Source organism: Meles meles, chromosome 20 (assembly GCF_922984935.1).
Source record: "Meles meles chromosome 20, mMelMel3.1 paternal haplotype, whole genome shotgun sequence".
Classification (NCBI taxonomy): domain Eukaryota; kingdom Metazoa; phylum Chordata; class Mammalia; order Carnivora; family Mustelidae; genus Meles; species Meles meles.
In genome coordinates, this window is record NC_060085.1 from 52,264,048 (window position 1) to 52,289,618 (window position 25,571).

Genomic DNA, 25,571 nt, shown 5'->3' on the forward strand with positions numbered 1-25,571 from the left:
ATTCTTTAACAAAATACTATACCATCACCTGCACAAGACACTTGGGGCTTTTTTTTTTTTTAATAAAGGAGATTTCATTATTATTTATTTATGTATTTAGTTTTATCACACACACACATACAGTAGTTACCTAGTGACTTATCTAATGATGATCTTTTTTTTTTTTTTAAGATTTTATTTATTTATTTGACAGACAGATCACAAGTAGGCAGAAAGGCAGGCGAGGGTGGGGGGGTGGGAACCAGCACCCCACGGAGCAGAGAACCCAACGCAGGGCTTGATCCCAGGACCCCGGGGATCATGACCTGAGCCGAAGGCAGAGGCTTTAACCCACTGAGCCACCCAGGTGCTCCGGTCTTAAGAGGTTTCTTACTGACAATCTAGTTTCCAAAGAACTGCCTGGTTGGAACATAATACATGTGTTTGGACTCCTTGTTCTGGACTTGTGTGAGTTTTGACATAAAAATAAAACTTTTGGTCACATGGACTCAGAAATTCTACTCTTTTGCTGAAGTCAGCCATGTTTAGTTGTGGTCCTAAGAAGTGAAAGATCTGCTTTGTTACTTTTGAATTCTGAAAATGAAGAGAAAAAAAAAATTTTTTTGAAAAATTGGTGTTGATGTTTTTTTCCTTTGCATTAAAAAGTTTCAAATTAATTGACCATTTTGAAAAGTTTAGATTTGACCTTGCCTTTTTCTACAGCTCTTTCCAACATTTAAAAACTGTTTGGGGGGAGCCTGGGTGGGTCCGTCAGTTAAGCTTCTGACTCTTGGCTTCAGCTTAGGTCATGGCCTCAGGGTCAAGAGATTGAGCCCCTCGTTGGGCTCTGTGCTTACTGTAGAATCTGCTTAGGATTTTCTCTCTCTCCTTCTGGCCCTCCCCCACTTCAGCATGTGCGCTCTCTCTCTCTCGCTCACTCTAAAAAAAATCTTTTTTTAAAAAACAAATGTTTTACTTTTAGTTTTTAACTTCTGTTCTCTAAAATATATGTATCATTTTACTGGCAAATGTGTATGAATTTCCATTAATAACATTTCTGAAAAAATACCCCATGTCTTATTGAAGCTTCCTTCTATGCTAATGCTATTTCTTTCTAGACCCGGGAAGATAGGAAGGTCGAAGCCATCATACATGCTTTTGAAAACTTAGAGAAAAGAAAGAAGCGGCGGGATCAGCCCTTGGAACAAAGCAGCTCTGACGTAGAGATTACTACCACCACTTCAGAGGCCCTTGTGGGAGAAGAGGCAAAAACTGAAGCCCCTGAACCCGAAGTTAGCAACCCTGCTTCAAACATGGCCATCCCAAGCACCCCACAGAGTATTGGAGTGAACACCCGGAGGTCTTCCCAAGCAGGGGTAAGAGATGAAAAGACTCCAGGCCTTAGACATCCTTGCTTTTGCAAATGTCAGTTATCTATCTTGTGGAAGAGTCAACAACAGCATTTTCAGCTTCACCTCATAATGCAGTAAATAAAGCCATTTTCATCAGCTGATTTGTGGGATTCAAGGAGACAGAATTTGACAAGACACTTTTAGACTAGAATATAACTTCATACTATTTCTGCCAGAGAAAACTGTGGTGAATTCATAAAAATCATTCCATATCTTTTTTGCCTCTTCTGTATAGCACAATTAGGCACCTGACCTTTTGTAGGATTCTCAGGATAAACTCATCTTGTCTTTCCTTACCCTGACTATGAATTCACAGCCTAAGCAAAACCTCAGTACCTAGGAAAGAAATAAAGGAAAGAATTACCTTCCCTGCTAAGAACCCTAAAATAGGTAGCTACTTTCAGCTGACTTTTGACTTATTTTATATATACTTATTAGCAAAGAAATAGATATCTGCCTATAGGCTCTTTGGCTGATGGTGTAAGTTTTTTAAGGATTACATTTGAGATTAGTGTTTCTAAATACTAAATATTCAGAATGCTTAAAGTGAATAGAAGACTGGATAGAATGTTTGCTGATAAGAAATTTCTGGTAAGCATTTTACTCTGCTCTTATAGGATGTTGCTGCAGAAAAACCAGTCCCCAAGCCACCTCCAGCAAAGCCTTCTAGGCCCCGACCGAAGAGTCGAATTTCTCGGTACCGGACCAGTTCAGCCCAAAGACTAAAGCGTCAGAAGCAGGCCATTGCACAACAGGCAGAGTTGGCACAAGCTGCCTTGGAAGAAGGAGGAAATAATAGCTCTGTAACTCCTACTGAAGCTGGAAATATAGACAGTTCAGGAGAAAACAGGCAATTAATGGGGTCTGACCCAACTGTGGTATCAGTTACTGGATCCCATGTCAACCGTGCTGCACCTAAATACCCCAAAACCAAAAAGGTAAGTCACAAATACATCTTCATAAGTTTGGTCCGGCAAGGGCTGTCTTAGTATGGTGAGAGGACCTGTAATCCCCAGAAAAAGGCAAATCACCTAAGTATTATTAGATTGAAAAGTTGTAGATAAAAAGCTTTGAGGCAGCAAGCTGAAACCATCCTACTACCTTTCTTTTGTTCCCTTAACTTTTAGGCAGAGCTTAAATTGCTGATAACTAGAATTATTGCTCCCTTAATGATCATGGAGAGGGTAAAGGAAGATACTTTTGCATTCTGAATGCCCAGTTCATACTCTGTGCAGCTGCTATATCTACCTCTGTCCTAGTTTCTAGCTGAGGTTTGTCTTTGTGAGCTACATTGCTGCCTCTGGCTTTTACATCTACAGCACCAACTAATGATCTCTTTTCTACCTTAGTATCTAGTTACAGAATGGTTGAATGACAAAGCAGAGAAGCAAGAATGCCCTGTTGAGTGCCCTTTACGTATCACCACGGACCCAACTGTACTGGCAACAACCCTGAACATGTTACCCGGTCTTATCCATTCCCCATTAATTTGCACCACCCCCAAACACTACATTCGCTTTGGCTCACCCTTTATCCCTGAGAGACGTCGAAGGCCCCTTCTGCCTGATGGCACCTTCAGCTCCTGTAAAAAGGTATGTCTGTGTTTATGTGGGTTTTTTGTTTTTTCGGTTTTTGTTTTTGTTTTTTTACCTAGGATACCTCTAATTGTGACATACCTAACATGTTTTCTAGATAGCCACTCTCTGCCCATGTGAGTTTATAATGAGTTAGTTTCAGCCATGAATAGTGATGCACCAAGAGTCAGTGGGACGAAAGTGGGATGTATACTACATTTTTGGTGCTCAGTTTGTGAGGATTCACTGTTGTCTTTTCAGAGAGCCCTTGAAGTACTGAGTTGAGAGCACACAGCAGTTGATGACTGGGTAGGGAGGGATGTTCTGTGTGTGCTCTTGTGATATTGGTTAATATGTCCATTTGTGATTACCGTGTGAGATTGGGCCCCAGGTACTCTAGAGCACTATTGCGTAAGTAAAAAAATGATTGAATTGTGATTTGAATTAATTTAATTACATTATCATTTGAGTGAGAGTAGAGGAAAGGTCCTGTTACAATTGGCATATTTTCTGATACTTGATCAAATAACAAGTTGGACTGTTTATTCCCTAGTAAATACGGAACCTGCTCTAAAATTTTCTCTCTCTCTCTTTCTCTCTCTATCCCCCTCTCCCCACTGTCTCTCTAGTTACATATTGTTTTTGGATCTAGTGGCAGTAGTGTTTGATGGTTGTTTTGGAATGCTCTTTCGGAATTCCCAGAAGCCCTGCATATTTTCCAAAGATGTCTCTTGGGAATAGATCACTTCCCTCAGACCTATAATGTCATTTTTATGTTTCTAGAAGTTTAGGACACCCTTTCATTTGGTCTTCCTTTGAGGTAGAGTCTGTTCCCTGGAACACCCTTTTCTCTTATCCTCAGATCTGGATTCAGGCTGCCTTCCTCAGTGTCTGCCATTGCCCTCCTCCACTGGCATCACGTACATGAGGATGCTGCATGTAGATTATTTGATGTGATGAAGTCTCCAACTCCAGGCAGGTCTTCCCTGACTCCTCCAAACTTAAAGCTTTTCTCTTTTCCCAAAGAGCAGAAATTATTTCTTGGGGGTGGGGGGTATGAAAGATGAGATAAAGTGGTGTGGGATATGGAGGGGAGGACGGCAACAGGGTTCTGTGCACAAGGAAGGGCACTACCACTGAAGGGATAGCATACACTGAAGAAAGTCGTCCTAACTGCACATCCTATCGAAGTATTGAGTCACTTAATGGTTTATTTGGGGGTAATTTCCAAGTAGAATAACCCCTAAGGAGAAATTTGACCATGAGATCTTTGCCAAAAGAGAGGCTTTGTAGATAACACAATCACATGAATACTTGCAGGTGTCAAGAATAAAAACAGTGACATTTTTCTTAAGAAAAAAAGACAAGTAGAAATTTACCTAAGTGATCTAGGAGGGTTGGATCTCTGGGGATAAATTTTTACACCAAGTCACTTACCTTGGATCTCAGAGATCATCTGAGAAGGAAAAAAATGGTTTGCATTTGATGAGCATTATGATTAACCTTATTCTGTAATAATTAGAGAGTTAATTCTGGTATGGCATGTAAAACTAATCTTCCTATTACATTTAGCTCAGTCCCTCATAAAGAGTAACAGCTCAAAATTTTAACTACATTTTTAGAGTGCTCTTGAACAATTAGAGAAGGTGCATATAATGGTCTTTAGTTTGGAGGAGCAAGTCAGGTGATGACTACATATATATATGTATATATATATACACACGCACACACAAACACATGTACATACATACATATATATATAAGAGAAGTTCTTTCTTTTTGTTCTGTATTTGGCTGAACATAATACTAGACTTCTAAGGATGTTAACTACTGAAGCATCTTATCAAGCCAGACAATAGGATCTCCTGTTTTGCTCCTTTGAGAAGGGTAGACAGTTATTTAGTACAGATTAATAATGAAGTCTGAATTGTAAGCAGTATGGACTAGCCTCTTGAAATGCCACCTTAATCATTCTGAAGCCAGGTTATAATCTTTCTATTCCTGTCTTGATTTTTTAGCTAGCAGAGTCCTGTAAAAACCAAAGACATGTACGAATTTGATTTCAAATCTGGTAGAAAATCCATTTCTTAGAACTCTGTTACCTCATATAATTTAGGACTTGTATCTATAGCTCATCTTTGTTATCTCCACTGGCAACAGATAAAAATCCCGTTTAACTCATGCCCATATTTTATTCTCCAGATGTGTCTGCCATCCTTAGTCTTGTTTTCTGCAGGCTCTGCTCAGGCACTTTTATCTCTGTATGTCATATTAGTCTTCAGGAAGAGTTCAGGATATGTATGCTGAGTTATCTAGCAAGATTATCTCCTTAAATTTGTTCTTTAAAATTTTTTTAAGTTTAGATCTGAATTAGGTTAAGTCACAGGTTTAATATTCGCTGTTAACATACAGATGATATTACAGAATAAAAATTTCACTCTTTGTAGCACAAAATTAATGAAATTGGGTCTTTTACCTAGAAATTGAACTCTGCTTTATTCTAGGTAGGGATGGAAAAGAGTTATTTTTTAGATTGGTTAGAAAGGATGCTTCGGTCCTAGTGTAGGACCTAAGAAGATCTGCATTATTCAACAAAATTATTATAATTTTCTGAAAATTTCTCAGAGAAGAATATGTTAGATGAGAAAAACCACCCTTGGGATTAGTTAGAGCAGTGTGTATTGCTGATAGGCATACTGTTTCTTATCTGATTAAAGGATGTAAAAGCCTCATAAATAAAAACTATGTAAAGTTGCATGTTGCATCCTTGCATCCAGATTCTTAGGGTGTTTGACAGAACATTTTTGATGTCCCTGGAGTCTCTAAATTATAATAATAAATCATAGTTCTTAAAAAGCACATTATGGCTTATCTTATATTGGGTCTTCGCTTACTTTAGAATGGAAACATTGATTTTATGAGTGGCCAGTAAGCCTTTCAGTAGTGTCCTTCCTTCTTTGTTCTCTCTAAATCTTCTCTAGGCTTCAACTTTGTAGGTATAATACATGTGGGGTAGAGGGGGATTGGTCTTCCAGATTTCTTAGAAAACCATCCTGACTGAAATTGAAATACTTAGCTTTGCATTGATAAAAATACCAATGTGTATTTTATTGTGTATACAGGAGGGGGTTATATAATCTGTGTATCTCTATACTCAATTGAACAGGTCCTCACTGAATATGTGCACCTAGTGATAAGCTGTGAGCTTTCTTCATACGCATTCTCACTTAGCCTTCGTGACAACCCTGTGAAGTTGGGTTATTGGCCTCGATTTATAGGTCCAGAAACTTTGGCTGAGATGGATTGCCCAGAGTTAGGCAGCTAGTGAGAGGTGCAGCCATATTTCAGTCCAGATCTTTGGACTCCAAAACCCAAATTACTTCTTTGCTCCTTCCCCTTAGTAGTGAGACTTGTCAAAACATTTCTCTTACCGATCTCTGAGCTTCTAAAAGACTGTTATACAGAGTTTTGGAGAAGGAGAAGTATCCTTTTGGCCTAATAACTGTGGCTAGAACTGAGGTGGAAAGGGCATCTAAAATTAATTTGTTTTTATGGAACTTGTTAGTTACAAGCAAATGTTCAAGTTCTTTTTTTTTTGTCTACTCTAAAATACTACATAGACCTACAGAAGGGCCAGGAGGAATGGGTTTGCCCGTATTTGCTATGTTTGACCTTATAGGTAACCATAGCAGCATCTTACTCCTTAGAATGCCCCTGTCCTGGTTTTATTTTCCCTTTGTGTCGTCAATCAGATCTAGAGTTTAAATTCTCTTATGGGTGCATCTACTTGACACTGGAAATTTAAGAAATTATCTTCTCTTGGAGGAAAGCACAGTGACCCCAAGTGAGTCCTGTCATCTGCTTTGAAAAGAAAAACTTGTATTTGAGGTATCTGTAACAAAGGATTTTTCACTCATTTTGTCCTCCTGGGCTTAATTTTCCCCATCTATACAATGAGTGCTTTGGACAAGGTGACTTCCAAGGTCTAAGTTGTAAGGTGCTGTGGTTCTGACAGTTCATCTTGATGTCAGTATTCTGTGTAAGCGAGTTCATTCATGGTCTTGTTTTGGCTTTTCCAAGATCTGGTCATGTCATAAAATGTTGATAACGATTCAACTGACTGTTGAGATCTCTTTTATATGCTTATTCACTCTTATTGCCTCGGGTTTACAGTTTTATTTTTGCTTTCATTTGGTAGACCACAAAGCCATTTATTTACATGATCTAAAATTTTTCATGGTGAAATTCTCCTCGCATTTTTTCCTAAGTTTCTAAGAGGGTAAATCTATTTGCTCTCTTCAGTGAAGAGAATATTTACTTACCTGTAATACTTGTTCTCTAAAGGTGTGAAATTATAATCACCATTGCTCTTCCTATTTGGGGGAGGGTCTGATTCAGAAATTGATGTTTATCAAAATTCGATCTGTCTTATGTCAGGGCAGGAGAGCCACAGAGTGGTCAGCAACCTACAACTGTGTATCTTAAGAGAACACAATTACAGGTAAGAAATTTTCTCTCTTCCCCAGGATGAATAATCTTATTATCCTAATCTTTGCAGACTCACTTTCTGACCTAAATTTGTATCTCATCATTTTAGATTCTAGTATTCATTACAAAAAAATGTGACTGATTAGAGAGCTCTTTTTGACTTTTTCCCTTTTTGATTTCTGCAAAAGTTCATTTATTCTGGTGATTTGCATTATTCTTGGCCTAATTTAACTGAAATACTTAGTAGGGAGAAAAAACTCATAGGTTATTCCATCTGAGAGTAGACCTTTTGGAAGTATTTTGTACCTGTACTGAAGAGCTGTTTATTCTCATCCAGGGTCTTCCTGTGAATCTTTTCTATTATCTCTTCAGATGTCCCCAGCACAGGGTAGACAACTCTTAAGAGATCTTTTATCTTCCTTTTTAGGCACTTATTTATGTACTAGTTTTATCCTATATGATCAAGTCTCTTTCTCAAATGAAAGCTAAGATTTCTTAATCTCTTCCAATTTACCCCGTTCTAAACAATATGAAAAGTTGAATAGTAATCATTTTTTACTGGTTTTGGTTTTTTGATGGGATCTCATTATGTATAGTCCAGATTTTCTCAATTATGCTCCATAGAAGGAATTGATGGGGCAATATTCTAATATGCTGAAACGCAAGACAAAAAATACTTGACTGTGGAACTCAGTGACTGTGTTGGAGTGCATCTCTCACCAGTTGATATGTAATGATCCGGTTAATGTATTTGAAATAACTTTACTAAGTAGTTTTAAATGATTATTGATAATTCCCTGGTTCTTTTCCCATTGTAGCGCTGGATAAAGCAAGCCTTGGAAGAAGGGATGACTCAAACTTCATCTGTACCCCAAGAGACTAGAACTCAGCATCTATACCAAAGTAATGAGAATAGTAACTCTTCTAGTATCTGCAAAGACAATGCAGGTACGTATCTCAAACCTTCCTGAATACATAAGCAATGATTATTTCAGGTCAACATAAAAAAATTCAGTTTGAGTATTTGAACAGTTTGATTAAAAAAAAAAATTGTTATCTAAATAGTTACTTTACATCTGTCTTTACAGAGGAAGAGAGAGATCTCAAGTCAGGGAACAGGTTTCCCACGCCGACAAAGAAGGAACTAGACAGTGTACAGATAACAGCAGAAATGGTTAAAAAAAGGTTAGATACGTTTAAAGTAGTAAGTTTAGGAAATCTATATCCATGTTTATAAGAGGAGAAATAAGCAAGAAAGATGTGGGGTGCTGTTGAGGAAACAATAAAGATTACACATGATTGAGCTGGATGGGGCTTGGTTGAATGAAGTAAATGAGAAATCCTTAAAATGGTATTGTTTTCAAAAGGGCTTGCACAATTAGTGCAAAATTTTTTAGGAGACATGGCTTTGAATCCAATATAAAGTCCTTGTGAGTTTTTAAATTAGAAGGTCCTAAAAAATTGTCTGGTCCACTGGTTTTCACAGTAATTCTTGCAGGGTAATTGTAATTGAATTGTAATTGAGAGCACTGGTACATGAATTTGTGAGGCTACCTTATTTTGGCACCAGTTTTTTACCAAAGTTTCTTCTGCCAATTTCAGCTTAATTGGAAAGTTCTCTGTGACTTCCATAAGTTTATTTCTAAATAAATTTTGTGAATATTATGTAATCAAAAAAATAAAATAGATGCTAAAGGTCATGTAAGATTACAGCTAACATGATGTAATATTTCAGATTTTCATTAAAAACTACTTCACTGTTTCTGTTCATTGCCTGTGACTAAATATGAACTTAAATAGATTTGTACTAATAATATCTGCTTTATATTAAGGTTCTGTGTAATATTATATGTGGATAAAAGTAAGCTGCTAAAAATTTTTTTTTCAGATTATTAACTTAGTTAATTCCTCTATCTCTGATTTGGATTATACCTTATAAATTTTCCCGTGTATAACCCCAGGATAATAAAACCCTAGTGTGAGCATCTGGAAGATAAATGATACTATTTATGTTATCTTCATCTTTATTCTTAAAGTATTTTACCCTTCTTCTACATCAAAGATTAGAGAGTATAACTTAAATCTTCCATCTAGTATACATAATTAGGTACACTTGCATTTGTGTTTTGTATTTGAGTTTGGGAAAGGAAGGTTGTATAACAGTTCATGTCCTGACTAGCAAAGACTCATAGGCAAAATGTCTTTGTTACTACATGCCTTGGTTGGAATGGAATTAGGACTATTAGTCACCAACCTTTATTGAATTTTTGCTTTGGTCTCTAGCAGTGAGAAACATTCGAAGAATACACCTTGCCCTTACAGAGCAACATAACCAAAAGGAAAATATTTAATTAAACCAAGCAGTAGTCAAATGAATGATGGTATATTGCTGCAAATTAGTATAAATCCTGAGGGATTATTTTTATTTGCTAATTATGTTTTTTCAAAAAGACCAAGGAGATGTTAATCAAGAAAGGGAAGCGGGGGCGCCTGGGTGGCTCAGTTGGTTAAGCACCCGACTCTTGATTTCACCTCAGGTCATGATTTCAGGGTTGTGGGACCAAGCCCTACATCAGGCTCTGTGCTGAATGTAGAGCCTGCTTAAGATTCTCCCTTCTCTCCACCCCCCACCCTCTTCCTCTCCCCACCCCACCTCTTCTTCCCCCTGGTGGAGGGGGAGGTTCAGAGAGAAAGGGAAGTGTTTTGGTAGAGTAGAAAGAATCCAGTGGATGTGAATTTGAAAACCAGCTCTACCCTTTACTAAGTACATGATGTTAGGCAAGTTACTAAGCATCTCTGAGCCTCCTCTCTAAAATGGGAATGGTAGGGCGCCTGGGTGGCTCAGTGGGTTAAGCTGCTGCCTTCGGCTCGGGTCATGATCTCAGGGTCCTGGGATCGAGTCCCGCATCGGGCTCTCTGCTCAGCAGCGAGCCTGCTTCCCTCTCTCTCTCTCTGTCAAATAAACACATAAGATCTTTAAAAATAAATAAAATAAAATAAAATGGGAATGGTAATACCTGTTTTATAGAGCTTATATGAGATTATTGAGTTAAATTATGTATGTAAACTGGTTAGAGTAGTATCAAACCCATAATAGGAATTATTACTAACATTATTACACACAAAATAATCTTTCTTGTTGAGCATTTACGAAATGTTTACAGAAATTAGTCAAATACTAGGGTACATTAAAGATGCTAAGTTCCTAAAATCTAAACTTGATTAGGAATAAAAAATAAAATTACTCTTCAGGAAGGAGAGGGCATAATGTTCATTGTTTGTAAATGGTGTGGATATGTACCTAGTAAAGTCTAATCATCTGAAAAACTTAGATTTAATAAGAGTTTAGTAAAACTGGGGCACCTGGGTGGCTCAGTGGGTTAAAGCCTCTGCCTAGGGCGCCTGGGTGGCTCAGTGAGTTAAAGCCTCTGCCTTCGGCTGAGGTCATGATCCCAGGGTACTGGGATCGAGCCCCACATCTGGCTCTCTGCTCCTCGGAGAGCCTGCTTCCTCCTCTCTGTGTCTGCCTCCCTGTCTACCTGTGATCTCTCTCTCTCTCTCTGTGAAATAAATAAATAAAATCTTTAAAAAAAATGAAAATAAAGCCTCTGCCTTCGGCTCAGGTCATGATCCCAGAGTCCTGGGATCAAGCCCCAAATCGGGCTTTCTGCTCAGCTGGAAGCCTGCTACCTCTTCTCTCTCTGCCTGCCTCTCTGCCTGCTTGTGATCTCTCTCTCTCTGTCAAATAAATAAAATCTTAAAAAGTTTAGTAAAACCACTGGATAGAAGGTACATATGCAAAAATTAATAACATTTGTGTACTAAGAAAATGAATGAAGAAAATTTTTTCATTCCCAAACTTAACAAAACTAAGAAACTGCCTAGGAAGAACCATAGTGGAATGTGTGGAGTAAACCATTGCTGAGAAATATGTTTATAAAGTCTTGAAGATGAAGTCTATAGTTCTTAATGAAAATTATGACTAGGGCACCCGGGTGGCTCAGTGGGTTAAAGCCGCTGCCTTCGGCTCAGGTCGTGATCCCAGAGTCCTGGGATTGAGCCCCACATCAGGCTCTCTGCTCCACGAGGAGTCTGCTTCCTCTCCTCTCTCTGCCTGCCTCTCTGACTACTTGTGATCTGTCTATCAAATAAATAAAATCTTTTAAAAAAAAATTATAACTGTAGTATCTCTCCCTCACCTTCCCCACCTCCCACCCCCAGTTTAATATAGTTCCCATCGAAGTAGCTCATTATGGAAGTTGATTAAATGAAGTTTACCTAAATAAACATGAAAATAAGAAAAAAGAAGAAAATAAAAAGGCAAAGAAGTGCCTTCCCTAGCAGTACAAAACTAGTTTCTAGGGGCACCTGGGTGGCTCATCTGGTAAAGCACATGCTCGATTTCAGCTTAGGTTATGGTCTCAGGATAGTGAGATCAAGCCCTACCTAGGGCTCTGCGCTGAGCTTGGAGCCTGCTTAAGATTCCCGCTCGCTTGCCTTCTCTCAAAAAAACCAAAACTAGTTTCCAATATGAAGCTGGAAGCTAATAATTAAATTAGAATAGTACTGGTGCATGAGTATATGTGTGTGTATGGGATAGAACAGCCAGAAACAGGTCTTAGGTAAATGAAATATTTGCTAAATTGTTCTGGAATTTTTACTTACTTGAGGGGTTAAAAAGAATTAGATCCTTGCCAAAACAAGCTCTAGAGACATTGAAATTTTTTTTTTTTGTAAAAGTCAAACTTGAATAAAGTTTCTGTGTCCATATTGTCTAAATATTATATAGAGTTTAACAGAGGAGAAGTCTGTTAAGAGAAAGGATTTGCAAAAAAAAAAAAAAGAGAGAGAGAGAAAGGATTTGCAATAAAAATGGCAGGAGAATAATATTCCTACTACTAGCAATTTGCTAAGGTTTATTGTATTATTATGTATTAAAAAGACATACTCCAGGTGCTCGCTTCGGCAGCACATATACTAAAAAGACATACTCCGGTTGCTTGGCTGGCTCAGTCAGTTGAGCATGTGACTCTTGATCTCGGAGTCATGAGTTCCAGCCCCGACACTGGAGTTAGAGATGACTTAAATAAACTTTGAAAAAAAAAAAAAAAATACTACCTAACATAGTGGTTGGTCTACAGAAATAAATATGGGCTAAAAAGTTTTGTACAAAGTACTAGTTATCAAATTATTAATAACTACAAAAATGTAGAGAATAAAAAGCAGGATTTCAAGCACTAAAGGAGTGGTAAAATTTGTTTATTTGCTATGTGCACATACTTTTGGGTGCACATAGCATACCATATGCATGTATATACTATATACTATAGAGTTTTATTAAATTTTTCACCCTTTATTTATTTTGTCAAACTAACCCCCCAAAACAGCATCTTACTACTTTTAAGTTAGATTTCAGTGATCTGAATCTTGAATCTATAAGAATATCAAGATAAAAGTATATTATGACCAAATGAAATTTCTGCTACAAATATAAGGATGGTTTAGTATTTGAAAAATTACTCATATAATTAATTATTAGCAGGCCAAATGGAGGAGGGGGAGTAATAGTACAGTAAATATTAATTTAAGGATAAATCTAGTAAAATAAGATGACTCTAACCTTTTTGGGTTTTTTTTTTTTTTTTTAAGGATTTAGAAAGAGCAGGAGCAGGAAGAGAAGCAGAGGGAGAGGGAGAGAGAACCTCAAGCAGACTCTGTGCTGAGTGTGGAGCCCTGTACAGGGCTTGAGCTCATGACCTGAGTGGAAACCAAAAGTTGGACACTTAACCGACTGAGCCACCCAGGCCCGCCATCTTAGATTTTTTTTTTTTTTTTACATTTGTCTGAAAAATAGTTGCCAGTTATGCTTAATGGTGAAAACTATTTGTATTAAACCTTAAAATGCATTATCAGGAACACCAAAACTAAATTAATACTGTGTATTGAATTGTATTTCAATTAAAATTATAATAAATTTTAAAAATGGGTTATCAGATTATCCCCCTCTTATATTAATTAACAGTGTCTAGAATTATTAGACAATGTACCAAAAAAAAATCTGTGAGATAAAAGTACAGGTAAAGAGGATGTGTGTGTTATCATTGTGTACAAATAGTATGCTTTATCTACCTAGAAAAGCCAAGTGAGTTTACTAAAACACTCATAGCTAGATGCCAAGATAAACATTTTTTTACACGTTAAAAATAACATGTAGAGGGGCACCTGGGTTGCTCAGTCGGTTAAGCACCCAGCTCTTGATTTCAGTTCAGGTCATGATCTCAGAGTCCTAGAGTCCAGCTCAGATGGAATCAAGCCCTCATTCAGGCTCTGCACTCAGCAGGGAGTCTGCTTGAGGATTCTCTCTCCCTCTTCCTCTGCCATTCTTTCAACTCACAATCATGTGTGCTCGCTCTCAAGTAAATAGTTTTTTTTAAAGTGCAGATAATAACATAGAAATATGCATAATAATACACAGAGATAATAAAAACTAGAGCACATGGGCAAGTAACCCTAATTAGAAATGCGACAAATCAAGGTGCCTGAGTGGCTCAGTTGGTTAATCATCTGACTTCGGCTCAGGACATAGATCTCAGGGTCTTGGGATGGAACCCCAGGTCTGGCTCCCTGCTCAGCAGGGAGTCTGCTTGTCCCTCTGCCCCTCCCCTGCTCTCGCTTGCTTGCTCTCTCTCATAAGTGAATGAAAGAAAGAAATAGGACAGATCTATATGAAGAGGTATAAATGAAGGCATGAGTAGCTGAAAGATTGTTACCAAGGTGCTGAGTGAGAATTCTTCTTCAGTTACCCCTGAGTTTAATACAATACCAACTAAAATTATGACTTTGGTGGGGGAAGTACTATCAGCATGGTGAATGATTTCAACAGTTCACTGACAGGAATAGGTATGCTAGAATAGCCAAAATATTTTGGACAGCTACAGTTGAATAAATGAAATTACCCAAATTTTACTAAAAGGAATGTCAATATTGATGCCATTTATACAGCAGTAAAACTGTACAAAACTAAACCCGGTTTGTGCAAGAATCTAATAGGATAAATGTCATATTTCATATCAGTGGAGAAATTATAATTCTATAATTACAAAAGATTTTTGAAGAATTACTACCTTCTACTGAAGTATGTTTTGAGTTAAAGTATATTTGGAGATAAAGGGAAAATAGGCCAGATTTTGGGGGTTCTTTGTTTTGTTTTGAAGATTTTATTTGTAGGGGCGCCTGGGTGTCTCAGTGGGTTAAAGCCTCTGCCTTCGGCTCGGGTCGTGATCTCAGGGTCCTGGGATCGGGCCCCGCATCGGGCTCTCTGCTCAACGGGGAACCTGCTTCCTCTCTCTCTCTCTCTCTCTCCCTCTCTCTCTCTCTCTCTCTGCCTGCCTCAAGCAGAGGATGCTACAGGCAGAGGAAGAAGCAGGCTCTCTGCTGAGCAAGGAGCCGGATGCGGTACTTCATCCCAGGACCCCGGGATCTTGACCGAGCCCAAGGCAAATGCTTAACCATGTGGATGTTGCTAGATGCTTTTCACCATGTGTTTCTGAATGAAAATGGTAGGTTACTGAGCTGTGTTAGACAGGGGATCAGTAAGGCCATGTCAAGAAAAAGGTCTAGATGAAAATGCACCAGGATATCAGGCGTATGTTAATCTGTAGGTATGGTTTCAAGTTTGGTGTTTGTTCCGATATGTGGGTGTTTGTTTATACAGTTTTGCAGATCATTTGAGTATAAAGAAAAACGATATAAGACTTGAAAAAAATTTGAACGTATATTGTTATAGGTAGAAAAAAGGCAAATGACCACTGGCCCATAAGCTTCCATCAGGGCAGATATCAGATTTATTTTGTTGAATATGATACCATAATAAGAACTCAATAAATATGTTTTATGTGAATGACCTATAAGTTGATTTGGAAGTAGTAGGGTTCATCTGTTCATTCTAACTTTCCTAGAGTGAGCTTTATGACTTATCTTATTCCCTTTAGTATTTAGTGTTGGACCTGGCAGTATAGTAGTGGGTTTTGTTTGTTTTGTTTTTTGTTTTTTTAAGATTTACTCTCAGAGTACATTAAAAAGTGTTCTAAGGCACCTGGGTGGCTCAGTGGGTTAAGCCTCTGCGTTCAGCTTGGGTCATGATCTCAGGGTCCTGGGATTGAGCTCCGCATCCGGCTCTCTGCTCAGCAGGGGGCCTGCTTCCCCCTCCCCCTTTGCCTGCTTCTCTGCCTACTTGTGATCTCTCTCTCTCTCTGTCAAATAAATAAATAAAATCTTTAAAAAAAAAAAAGTGTTCTAAACATGTCATGAATCACATGGGTTTTTTTTTATACCTAAGCATCTTTCAAAGGAGGAAAGTCAGAAAGAAAGCTCTTTCTGGAAAACAAAAATATGAGTATACTTCAATCTAGGGAAATACATTCTCACATATCAGAAAGAAAAAAAGCATGTCTTATATTTTTGGCATTTATTCTTCTCTCCATTTCCACATCTGCTAGCCTAGTTCAGTGCCTCATAACTGTTAGCTACTCTGTTAACTCCAAATAGTCTCCCATTGTCATCCTGTTACTGCCAGAGTAAATCATCCTGAAGCATAACTCTGATCATGCCTTCTGTCCCAGCACTTGTCCTTGAAGGCATGGGATAAATGCCACTCCTTCCACTTAGCCTTGGGGATATATTTTGACATAATGATTAAGGATGTAAATGAGGGGCGCCTGGGCGGCTCAGCCCTTAAGTCCATCTTCCCTTCCACTCAGGTCATGATCCTGGGGTTCTGGGATCGAGTCCCACGTTGGGCTCCTTGCTCAGTGGGGAGCCTGCTTCTTCCTCTTCTCCCTGCTTGTGCTCTCTCACTATCTTTGTCTATCTCTCTCAAATAAATAAATAAAATATTTTTTAAAAAATAGAATGTAAATGAAACTAAATTATCTAGTCTTTATCTCTGCACATCAAATTCCTCATCTTTAAAATGGATTTACAGAGTTCATATTAAATCTGTTAATTCACATAAAGCACATAGAGTAGTGCCTGGCATATAATAAGCACTTAAAAGTGTAATTTTTTTTTTTTTTAAGATTTTATTTTTAAGTAATCTCTACGACCAATGTGGGGCTTGAACTCAGGACCCTGCGATCAAGAGTTGCAAAGCATTATTATTTTTTACAAATGCACAGCTGTATGATCCTCTATAGAGATTCTTAATCTTAAATTATGCATCTTTTATATTATTTATATTAAATTATTTAAATATTATATTAAGTAATATATATTAAACATACTTTTTCTCATCCTCACAGATTTGTAAATCCCCTTAAATAGACTCTATGGTGACCTCCCCTTACATATGTAATTCAATGGTTTCCATATATAGGTATTAAGTAAATAAATATTTTTGGCTGTAAATGAATAAAAGTAGATTTTTTCCTTTGAGAAAGTGAGATAGGTCCTTTGATCCGAGTGGTCATTAAAATATATAGGGTAGTAGTTTCCTTTGTAAGTGGACCCAAGAAATAAAAGAAGTGTAGGATATTCCAATTAGAGAAAGAGTACCAGCCTCATTTTTGAAAATGGTTGGGAGAAATTTTTGTAAAAATCATTTCCTACTTTGAAGCACTCTAAAACTAGGGGCCAGATACATAGGTCAGGTAATCATTTGTAACTCTTTCCTACTAAAGCAAAAAATTTCCTACCAAAAAATGGTAGAAATATATAAAAGAAGATAAAAGGAGTATGGAGTTAACATTCTAGAAACTTGAGCTGGTGACATGGCAATTAAGTAGAGGGTGATTTTAATTAAGTGACAGTGAGATTTTTAGAAATTCAATGTAAAAAATAAAAGAGGTTTATATTTTCCACTGGAAGAGATTAAATTTGTTCCAGAGATCAGTCATTAGAAGTGTCAGATTCATCTGGTGATTCTCTGGGCAGTAAGAGAATTTTGAGAATTACTTATATTTGGCAATTAGAGAGTTCTTTGGCTGTTGGTTTGATTGCAGAGAGATAACATCGGGATGAGGCAGAAAAGGAATTAAGAGCCATTGTGGGCTAGAGATTAATGGCTTTACTACAGAGCCTCCCTTTAAGCTGTGGTTTCAGTCTCTCATCCAAGCTTTGTATTTCACAGACTTGTTGAGCCCATTAAAGAAATGGAAGTCTCGCTATCTGATGGAGCAGAATGTCACCAAGTTACTGCGGCCTCTTTCTCCAGTCACACCACCCCCTCCCAATCCAGGCTCAAAGAGCCCCCCACTGACCACATCTGGCCCATCTCACCCAGAAGAGGAGTGTCGAAATGGATACAGCCTCATGTTCTCACCAATCACGTCTCTTACTACTGCTAGTCGCTGCAATACTCCTCTGCAGTTTGAGGTGATTTGGGTTTGCTTGTTGGGAGTGCTGAATATGAAAATTATCATTTGCCCTCCTCATTTCAAGTACAATATCATTCCCAATATTTCTTGACCATGTTCCTGCCAGTCTCAGCAAGAGAATGAGAAACCTCAGCTTCGATGTGACCTGTTACCTGGTAGCCTCTCATCTTCCCCAAAAGTCCCCATACTTTCCCAAAAAGGAATAGTTTTACCATCAATGACATTCATCTGTTTTTGCATGCAATCCCTCAGTTTCCATAACCATAGTAAGCATGTTACATCTCCATCTTTGTCTTTACTGCGTACCTTGATTAAAAGAGGTCTCTAGCTGCCTAGTAACCACTAATGAAACCAGCTTCAGAGCTCAGATTATACTGACTGACTCTCTTTCTTTCTAGGCCTTTAAATGAGTGAGCTTTTGTCCCTGTGTTTTGTATTCTTATTGTGGCCTTAGTTAACGGAGATTTAGAAAGTTTGGGGTATGGTTTGTGGCAAATGAGGGGTTTTTTCCTACTCCAGGTTACTTTCCCTTCTTGTTACAATGTGTTAGGAATGAAAAGTTAGAAAGAGGCTAACAACATGTATTTGTAAGAGACATATTTGTTACATTAACTGTCTGGATTAAGTTAGAAATGTGTATTTTAGCTGTTGGAACAGTTAATTCTGATTCACATTCTTGTGTTCATGTGTGGATGACAATAGGTTTACTGAGTAGAATCCTTGTGTATAAAAAAAAAAATCAATCTATTGCATGCTGCTTTGATTTGAAATTCACTAAACAGTCCCTTCCTTCTTAAAATTGTTCTGATCACCAAACACTTAGCTCTGCCCCTAGCTTGTAATTTCTCTAGATGTCTTCTTTGATAAAGGTGAATGCTTTAACCAGTGCCTTCCTACTTGTTCACCCCTTATGAAAGCATAGGGATTAAAAGTACCTGTCCTTTTGAATGGCCAACTCAGAAGGAGGTAGCTAGCAACCTTGAAAGCAGGAAACAGCTATGTTCTGTACCTGGATAGACTGTATTAATTTCTTTGGGAGCAAACCTCTTTGGCAAGGGGATGGTGGGGAAGCAGAGGGAACCTTCCTGGTTACATTTGATTTATAGAGAAGTTACTCTTTACCAAATTCGCTGTGACATTCTTATTAGCCATACAGTAAAGCACCTGATTCAGGCCTTACTAACTTTACTTGGTTTAATTGCCTTGATTTTTCAGTTAGCAAGTAAAATTTAATAGTAAAATTTCATAAGAGAGTGTTCACCCTGGAGGGCAGCAAATTGTAAGCATAGGATTTCATCCTTTATCATTTCAGGTTTTATTATAATTAAAAAGGGGAAATTACAGAAATTAGAAGGTACATCACCTTCCAAAACAGGTAAATTGAGCATTCAGTGCATTTCCTAATCCCATGTAGTATTTTAGATAACTGAAACACTGTGCAAGGGTAAGGTATTCTATTTATTTATTTATTTATTTTATTTTGTAAATCAAAGATCAGTTTAGTGATGCATAGTCTAAGCATAATGTTAGAATACTGGGAATAAAAGTATTATATTAAATAATTCATCCCTTCAAAAAGTCTAATGCCTATTTTCATTGTTTCAGTCTCACGATTTAACTAAAGAAATTTAACCTTTCTTGTCAATAAAACAGACTTCACCATCCTGACCATCTTTATCACCATTTTAACTGCCATGCTCTTTCCTGTATTCTAGTATAGGAAGCCTTATTTCCATCCAAGACTATGACACAGAGAAATACCAAAAAGGTGTAACAGGTAAAGCTCAGTTTGGTTGGGGAAGAATCTTTTTTAAGGAAAAAAAAAAAATCATCCCAGTGAAAAATGTCCCCAGTGCTAAGAGAAAGAGCAGAGAAGACATGTAGTAGAGGAGAACAAGATCGTGAGGGAGGGGGAAGCCTCAAGGAAAAGGAGTAAAAAGCAACTTTCGGAGGGCTAGCTTAATTAACCTCTCCTTTCCTCCAGAATAACCTTTCCCTTCTCTTCCTAGCCCAGTATCTACACACTACCCAGCCCACCAAATAAAATTAACAGCCTCATTTCACCTCCCATGGAATGGATCTGCCCCCCGGGTCTCCAACATTAGGAACCCTCCCCTTCCTTTACCCCTAGTACTCTAAATCCTTGTCACAACCACCATATTTCTGTCCACTTTTTACCATTCAGATCTCCCATCAGAGTTCACTGGCCAGTTCCTGTTTGAGTGCTCTGGGAGTGCTGCATCAGGTGAAAGCTCTAAGGGGAAGCCTGTTTAAAATGCAGGGACTTGAAATGTTCCTGTCTGCTTCCCCCCACCCTCTGTTCCCAAAAGTACAGGGATTTTCATATCAGAGAACATTGGTAGGCAGGGGTGTTCAGATCCAGTTAGATTATGCTGTGAACCATCTAGCCTATGAGCTGGATTGCATTCTGTGTTCTATAACTGTTATGCAGGAGAGCTGGCCATCTCCTTAGCCCTGTCAGCCTCTGCATGCTCAGCACTTTCCCTCGACAATGGTGGCAGGCCTGAACCACACAGGAGAATGAAGAAATACGTTTCAGAAGGAGGTGTGGGATAAAAGAAAAAGATGTCCCTATGGAGGAATAAATGGTAGGGTGCCCATCAGTAATAAATACTATAGGCTAATTCAACTGTCATCAGATGTAGAACACAATTTCAAATGAAATTATAGCGTACAATTTCACCAATCTAAATTTTTTCTGTTATCTGCTGAGGATGTTTACTTATAGCATGAAACATTATAAACAGTTTATCCCTAAATGTTTTCAAGGACACCAAGGAAGTATTTTTAACCAGTCGTTCTGTCCATTGAGATGAATTCTGCAGTTAAACATTTCCCCTGTGCACTTTTCCCCTCCCCTTGCCCCCACCACAAAAACTTGTGGCTAACCATCTATGCTTGCTTTTATTTTTTTGTTTGTTCTGTTCTGCTTCTTGACTTCGGATAGATGAATAACAAGATGCTTTTCCCTCCTCTAGAACATATCCTCCCCTGAGAGTTCCCCTGCGAATAGGCCTGAGTCCCTGTCACCCGAGGTAGTTATCGCACCATCTCAATCACACTTGGAGGCTGAGAGTGAGTGTGCATGAGTGTGTGGGAGGGCTGGGGGGATTGAGTGAATGGGGTGCAGTAGGCTGAAGAGCAACCAATCAGTCGCTGTAAGTTGAGTAAATCTTCCCATGTATGACTGGATCACTCAGAACTTTCAATGTAGATGGAGGAAAATGAAGGGTGTGTGTGTATGTGTGTGTGTGTGTGTTGGGGTTTGTTGTTTGGGGGAGGGGGTGGCTGAAGAGTTCTTTTAAAGAATAGAATCTGGAAGTTAAGTTTAAAGCAAGCTGAAGATGTGGGAGCCTTGGCAAAGAAAGTAACAAATAAGGTGTGTTTGTTAAATAAAGTTGAATCAAAAGTTGGTAGGAGTTATCTTTTGATATTTATTATCTTGGGCTGATAAAGGAGCATTTTATTCTAGAAAAGTTAGGCAGTGATTTATGTCTTGTTTCAGGGTTTAATCTGACAGCTCTGTTTAGCGGGATGTTTGGGGCTTTGGTTGAAAGATTGAATAGCTTCTTTAGAAAGAGAATCCTGCTTCTCTGCTCTCTCCATTTTCTTTATATCTCTTTACTGGGTATGCAAGGAAACTACGTCAGCACATGGCTTCTGTCACACAGGCCTTTCTTCTATAGTAGTGGAGATGTGGCATACAAGTAGTATCTCTTAGGATATCCAGTTGAGTGTTTTTCTTAGGCACCCTACTGCTGTGGAGATGTTAAATTCAGATTTTAGTGCTAGGGTTTTTTAACTGTTCAAATATTTGGACAAATCTAGTAATGATTAACTCTGTGAATCCACGTGGAGCCTTTTTCCTCTTGAAGTGAAAGCTGTGGTCTCTCATAACCTTTCAGAAATTAAATGAACTGTTAACTCTACCCCTTTCCAGTTAAAAATATAGTGCTCAACTTGGTGATAGTTGATAAAATTCTGATTCAGAATTCTATAGATCAATGTGAATCTGATAAAGTTTGTCTTCTAGTGTACTAAAGGTTTTCTGGGTGTTTTCTACTCTTGTCGGGAAATCATGGTGTGACATCTGGATTTTTGGTACCATTCTTTCTAAAGAGTAATAGTTGACCTAGTGATGGAAAATCTTGGTGTTGGGAGGTAATGATACTAAAGGGTAGATATGGTTTATTTTTGATACAATTCAGCATTTTGAGTGCTCTGCAGTGGTGGGCGTTAGTGGTCTTGCAGTATGTGGACATACATCAGAGGGTAAAGAATTGAGTGGCCAGAAAATTTTATGAGAAGCACACATACTTAATAGTGAAAGTGAGTGAAGAACTGGTTGATGTCTTTAACTAATACGATTCTCCTCTACTAAACCAGTAACTTAAATACTTGACTTTCTACTTACTGCTTTCTTTCCCTTTTTCCCTCCTCCCACTTTCCATCAGTATTAAATACAAATGAATAACACCAGAAGCCAGTTATTATCTTAAGACACCAGTCTCACCCCTGTAGCATACATGGGGGCTCAGGTAAATCCCTGATTATATTTCCAGTCCCTTAATGTAGTTCAGGGTGACTCGGCAAACCTGATGAAAGGCTAAGCAGGCAAAATAGTCACATTTGGCCAATTGTTTAATTCTGATTTTCCCAGGCTTCTCATCCAGAAAACTTTAAAGCAATTTGTGAAAGGCCGGCATTCTTTAATAATCTGGCCTGTATATACTTTTGCTCCATGGGCCTTTTACAGATGTTAATGGCTTTCTTTCTTGTACTCCCATCCTTCTTACCCCATCCCTCTTACCTTTCACCTGTGCCCCTCTCACTTCCCTTCCTTTCTGCCCTTTGACTTTTTCCTTCCTCCGCCTCCTCCTCCATGTCTCTGTTGATTTTTATTCTTTTCAGCTTTGTCACCGGAAAGACCTGGACTTGACAAAAGTAGGCTACCTTGACTCCAACACTAACAGCTGCACGGACAGACCTTCCCTGATCAACTCGGGTCCTTCTGACCTGGCTCCTCATCCCTCTGTCGGGCCCCCCTCTGAGACTGGCTTTCCAAGCAGGAGTGGAGATGGACATCAGACCCTTGCAAGGAACTCGGACCAGGCATTTCGGACAGAGTTTAACTTAATGTATGCCTACTCCCCGTTGAACGCTATGCCTCGAGCAGATGGACTGTATCGAGGGTCTCCCCTAGTAGGGGATAGGAAGCCTTTACATTTGGACGGGGGATATTGTTCCCCTGCAGAAGGGTTTCCCAGCAGATACGAACATGGTTTTATGAAAGACCTTTCTCGTGGATCCATGTCACCTTGTGGTGAAAGGGCTTGTGAAGGAGTCCCATCTGCCCCCCAGAACCCACCACAGAGGAAAAAGGTAAGTGTTCTACCTTATATAGGACCTTTTGAAGAATAGTATCTAAGCAGTTCAGTAGATACTGAGTTAACCGCCGTGTGCTTAGCACCATTCTCCATGTGAGGAAAAGAACGTCATGAGACATGATCTCTGCCATGTCCAGTGAAAGACAAGACTGTTTTGTTTTAAAGATTTTATTTATTTATTTGAGAGATGGGGGTGGGGGACCATGAGCAGGGGGAGGGACGGGGAGAGGAAGAAGCAGATTCCCCCCTGAGGAGGGAGCCAGACTCGGGACTCAGGCTGAAGGCAGACACTTGACCAACTGAGCAATACATGCACCGCTGTTTTGTTTTGTTTTTAATACAATTTGTTTTAATACAATTTGATGAGTATTAGAAATATTCAAATTTAAATGCCTGCCATGTATGTGCTGTGCACCTGCTATGCAATCAAAGGATAGAAAAATGGAAAAGAATAATGCTAATTACGTGTATTATTTAACACTTCTCATGTGCTTTTTCTTTTTCTTATGCATTATATCCTCACAGTAGTCCTTTAAGATGGGTAATTTCCCATTTTGCAGATGAGGAAACTAAGGCAGGTTGAGTGACTTGCCCATGGTCACATAGCTAGTAAATGGAAGAGCCAGGACACTGCCCAGGTCTGTCTGATTCCAGATTTCATGCTCTTATTGCCAATATGCTATATATTGCTTCCTAAATTCTGGCCTAATGGAGCTTAAAGCAAGTGAGACTGAGGTAAGCAGATGCTTATATTATTAAGTAATTACTTAGAGTGGCAGTGGATGCTTCAGAGGAATTGTTCAGATGTAGTAAGAACACCTCAGCCACAACCTCGTCGTCTAGTCATATGCGTGGAGGGTACATTGAGAACGAACAAGAGGCTCCTAGCTAGTTTGAGAGGTGGTGGAGTGAGAGATGACAGGTCACTCACTGATTTAGCTGATCTCACATGGTAAGTGGGAAACAGTCTGCCAACAAATAAGGGTAAGGATGTTACAAAAGGGAGAGCAGAACTTGGGAGAGTTCTGTGTGTGACACTCCATTGAGTGGGCAGCAGGGATGCAGTGTGGTTGCAAACAGTTGATTGCAGCTGGAGTGAAAGGCAGGGAGAGTATGGAAAGAGATGGTAGAACAGGGACAGGCCATAGACTGCTGGCTAACAGCTTGGGACTTTAACTTGTAAATAATGCCTGTTCAAGAAATTACAAAGCCCAAAATGTGCTTTTTAGATCACTGGATTTCAACTAGGGGCATTTGAAAATGCATGGGAATATTTTGGGTTGCCAAGGAACTTCCATTCATTGTGCAGGGCTAGAGATGTTAAATGTTCTGTGTGTGACAGTCTCACACAATTGCCGGATTATCTGTAGTAGTCTCATTGAAATGTAACCTAGTGACTTTTGGTATTTGCATTTCAATGAAATACATTACCAGAATTTATTATTATGAATTCTTTTCCAAGATTGTATATGGAAAAACGAATACAGAAGATGATAGTACTTTGCATTTTGGTTATATTTTACGTTTGAGCAGAAAAATGAGAGCCCTTAGTAGAAGGCAGAAACACTGGCAGATAATTTGGAGTAAGATACCAGTGGGTTTAGAAGACTATTGTATGAACAGCATTGACCATCAGGAGCAAAAATTAAAATGTTCTTGGATTTCTGGTTTCATTTATTATGTACAACAGTGATTGAAGTCATAATTTGTTATTTGAGAATTGTTGAGCACCTGCTGCCAGTCAGGTTCTGTGCTGGATTTTAAAAATGGAAAGCCGGAAAAATTTGATCTTTGCCTTCATAGACCATACAGTTTAGTGGAAGAAAAATCAAGACACAGGTTGACAGCCAATGTGGGCAATGTGTTGTAACAACAAAGAGGAAGTGTGCTGGGCGGGCCAGGGAGGAAGGCCTTGTTTTGGCAATCAAGAGAGAATGAGGCAGAGTTGGGGAAAAGTTTCCAAGCGTACATTTCCCAGACTAGCTTGCTATAATATAAACTGCAAATCATTCTTTATCTTTCTACACTAGTTTCCTATGTGTAAGACAAACAGTAATAAATCCCTGCATGTATCTTGAAAAATCGAACGCGTTTAAGAACCCTGAATTGTTGGCTTTTCCTTTGTTTTTTTTTTTCCCTTTTTAAAAAAAAGAAAAAAAACAACTTACTGTGGAGACTCTTAGGGATTGGGAAAGAGCTGTTTAGATCACCTGGAAGGCTTTTTCAAACTACACAGCTCCTAGCTCCCCTTTTCCCTTTTTAGGTGTTACCATTGTAGCAAACAGCTGATAGCATGCTTCTGTTACTGGGTCACTGTGATCTCAATTTTCTGAAGGC

General features: G+C 38.7%; 1 protein-coding gene across 10 annotated transcripts in view; it reads left to right on the forward strand.

Annotated features, from left to right (window-relative positions):
- Positions 1-25,571, forward strand: part of SETD5 (SET domain containing 5) — an 85,204-nt gene that overhangs the window by 54,368 nt on the left and 5,265 nt on the right. For 6 of the 10 annotated variants that reach the window (XM_045991547.1, XM_045991551.1, XM_045991545.1 and 3 more), the window contains 7 exons: positions 1,098-1,355; positions 2,009-2,329; positions 2,741-2,983; positions 8,272-8,401; positions 17,580-17,824; positions 20,826-20,882; positions 22,759-23,229. In XM_045991547.1, the coding sequence (XP_045847503.1) occupies positions 1,098-1,355; positions 2,009-2,329; positions 2,741-2,983; positions 8,272-8,401; positions 17,580-17,824; positions 20,826-20,882; positions 22,759-23,229 (1,725 nt within the window). The remainder of the gene's footprint in view (positions 1-1,097; positions 1,356-2,008; positions 2,330-2,740; positions 2,984-8,271; positions 8,402-17,579; positions 17,825-20,825; positions 20,883-22,758; positions 23,230-25,571) is intronic. The other 4 variants (XM_045991552.1, XM_045991555.1, XM_045991549.1 and 1 more) reach the window with 1 other exon arrangement.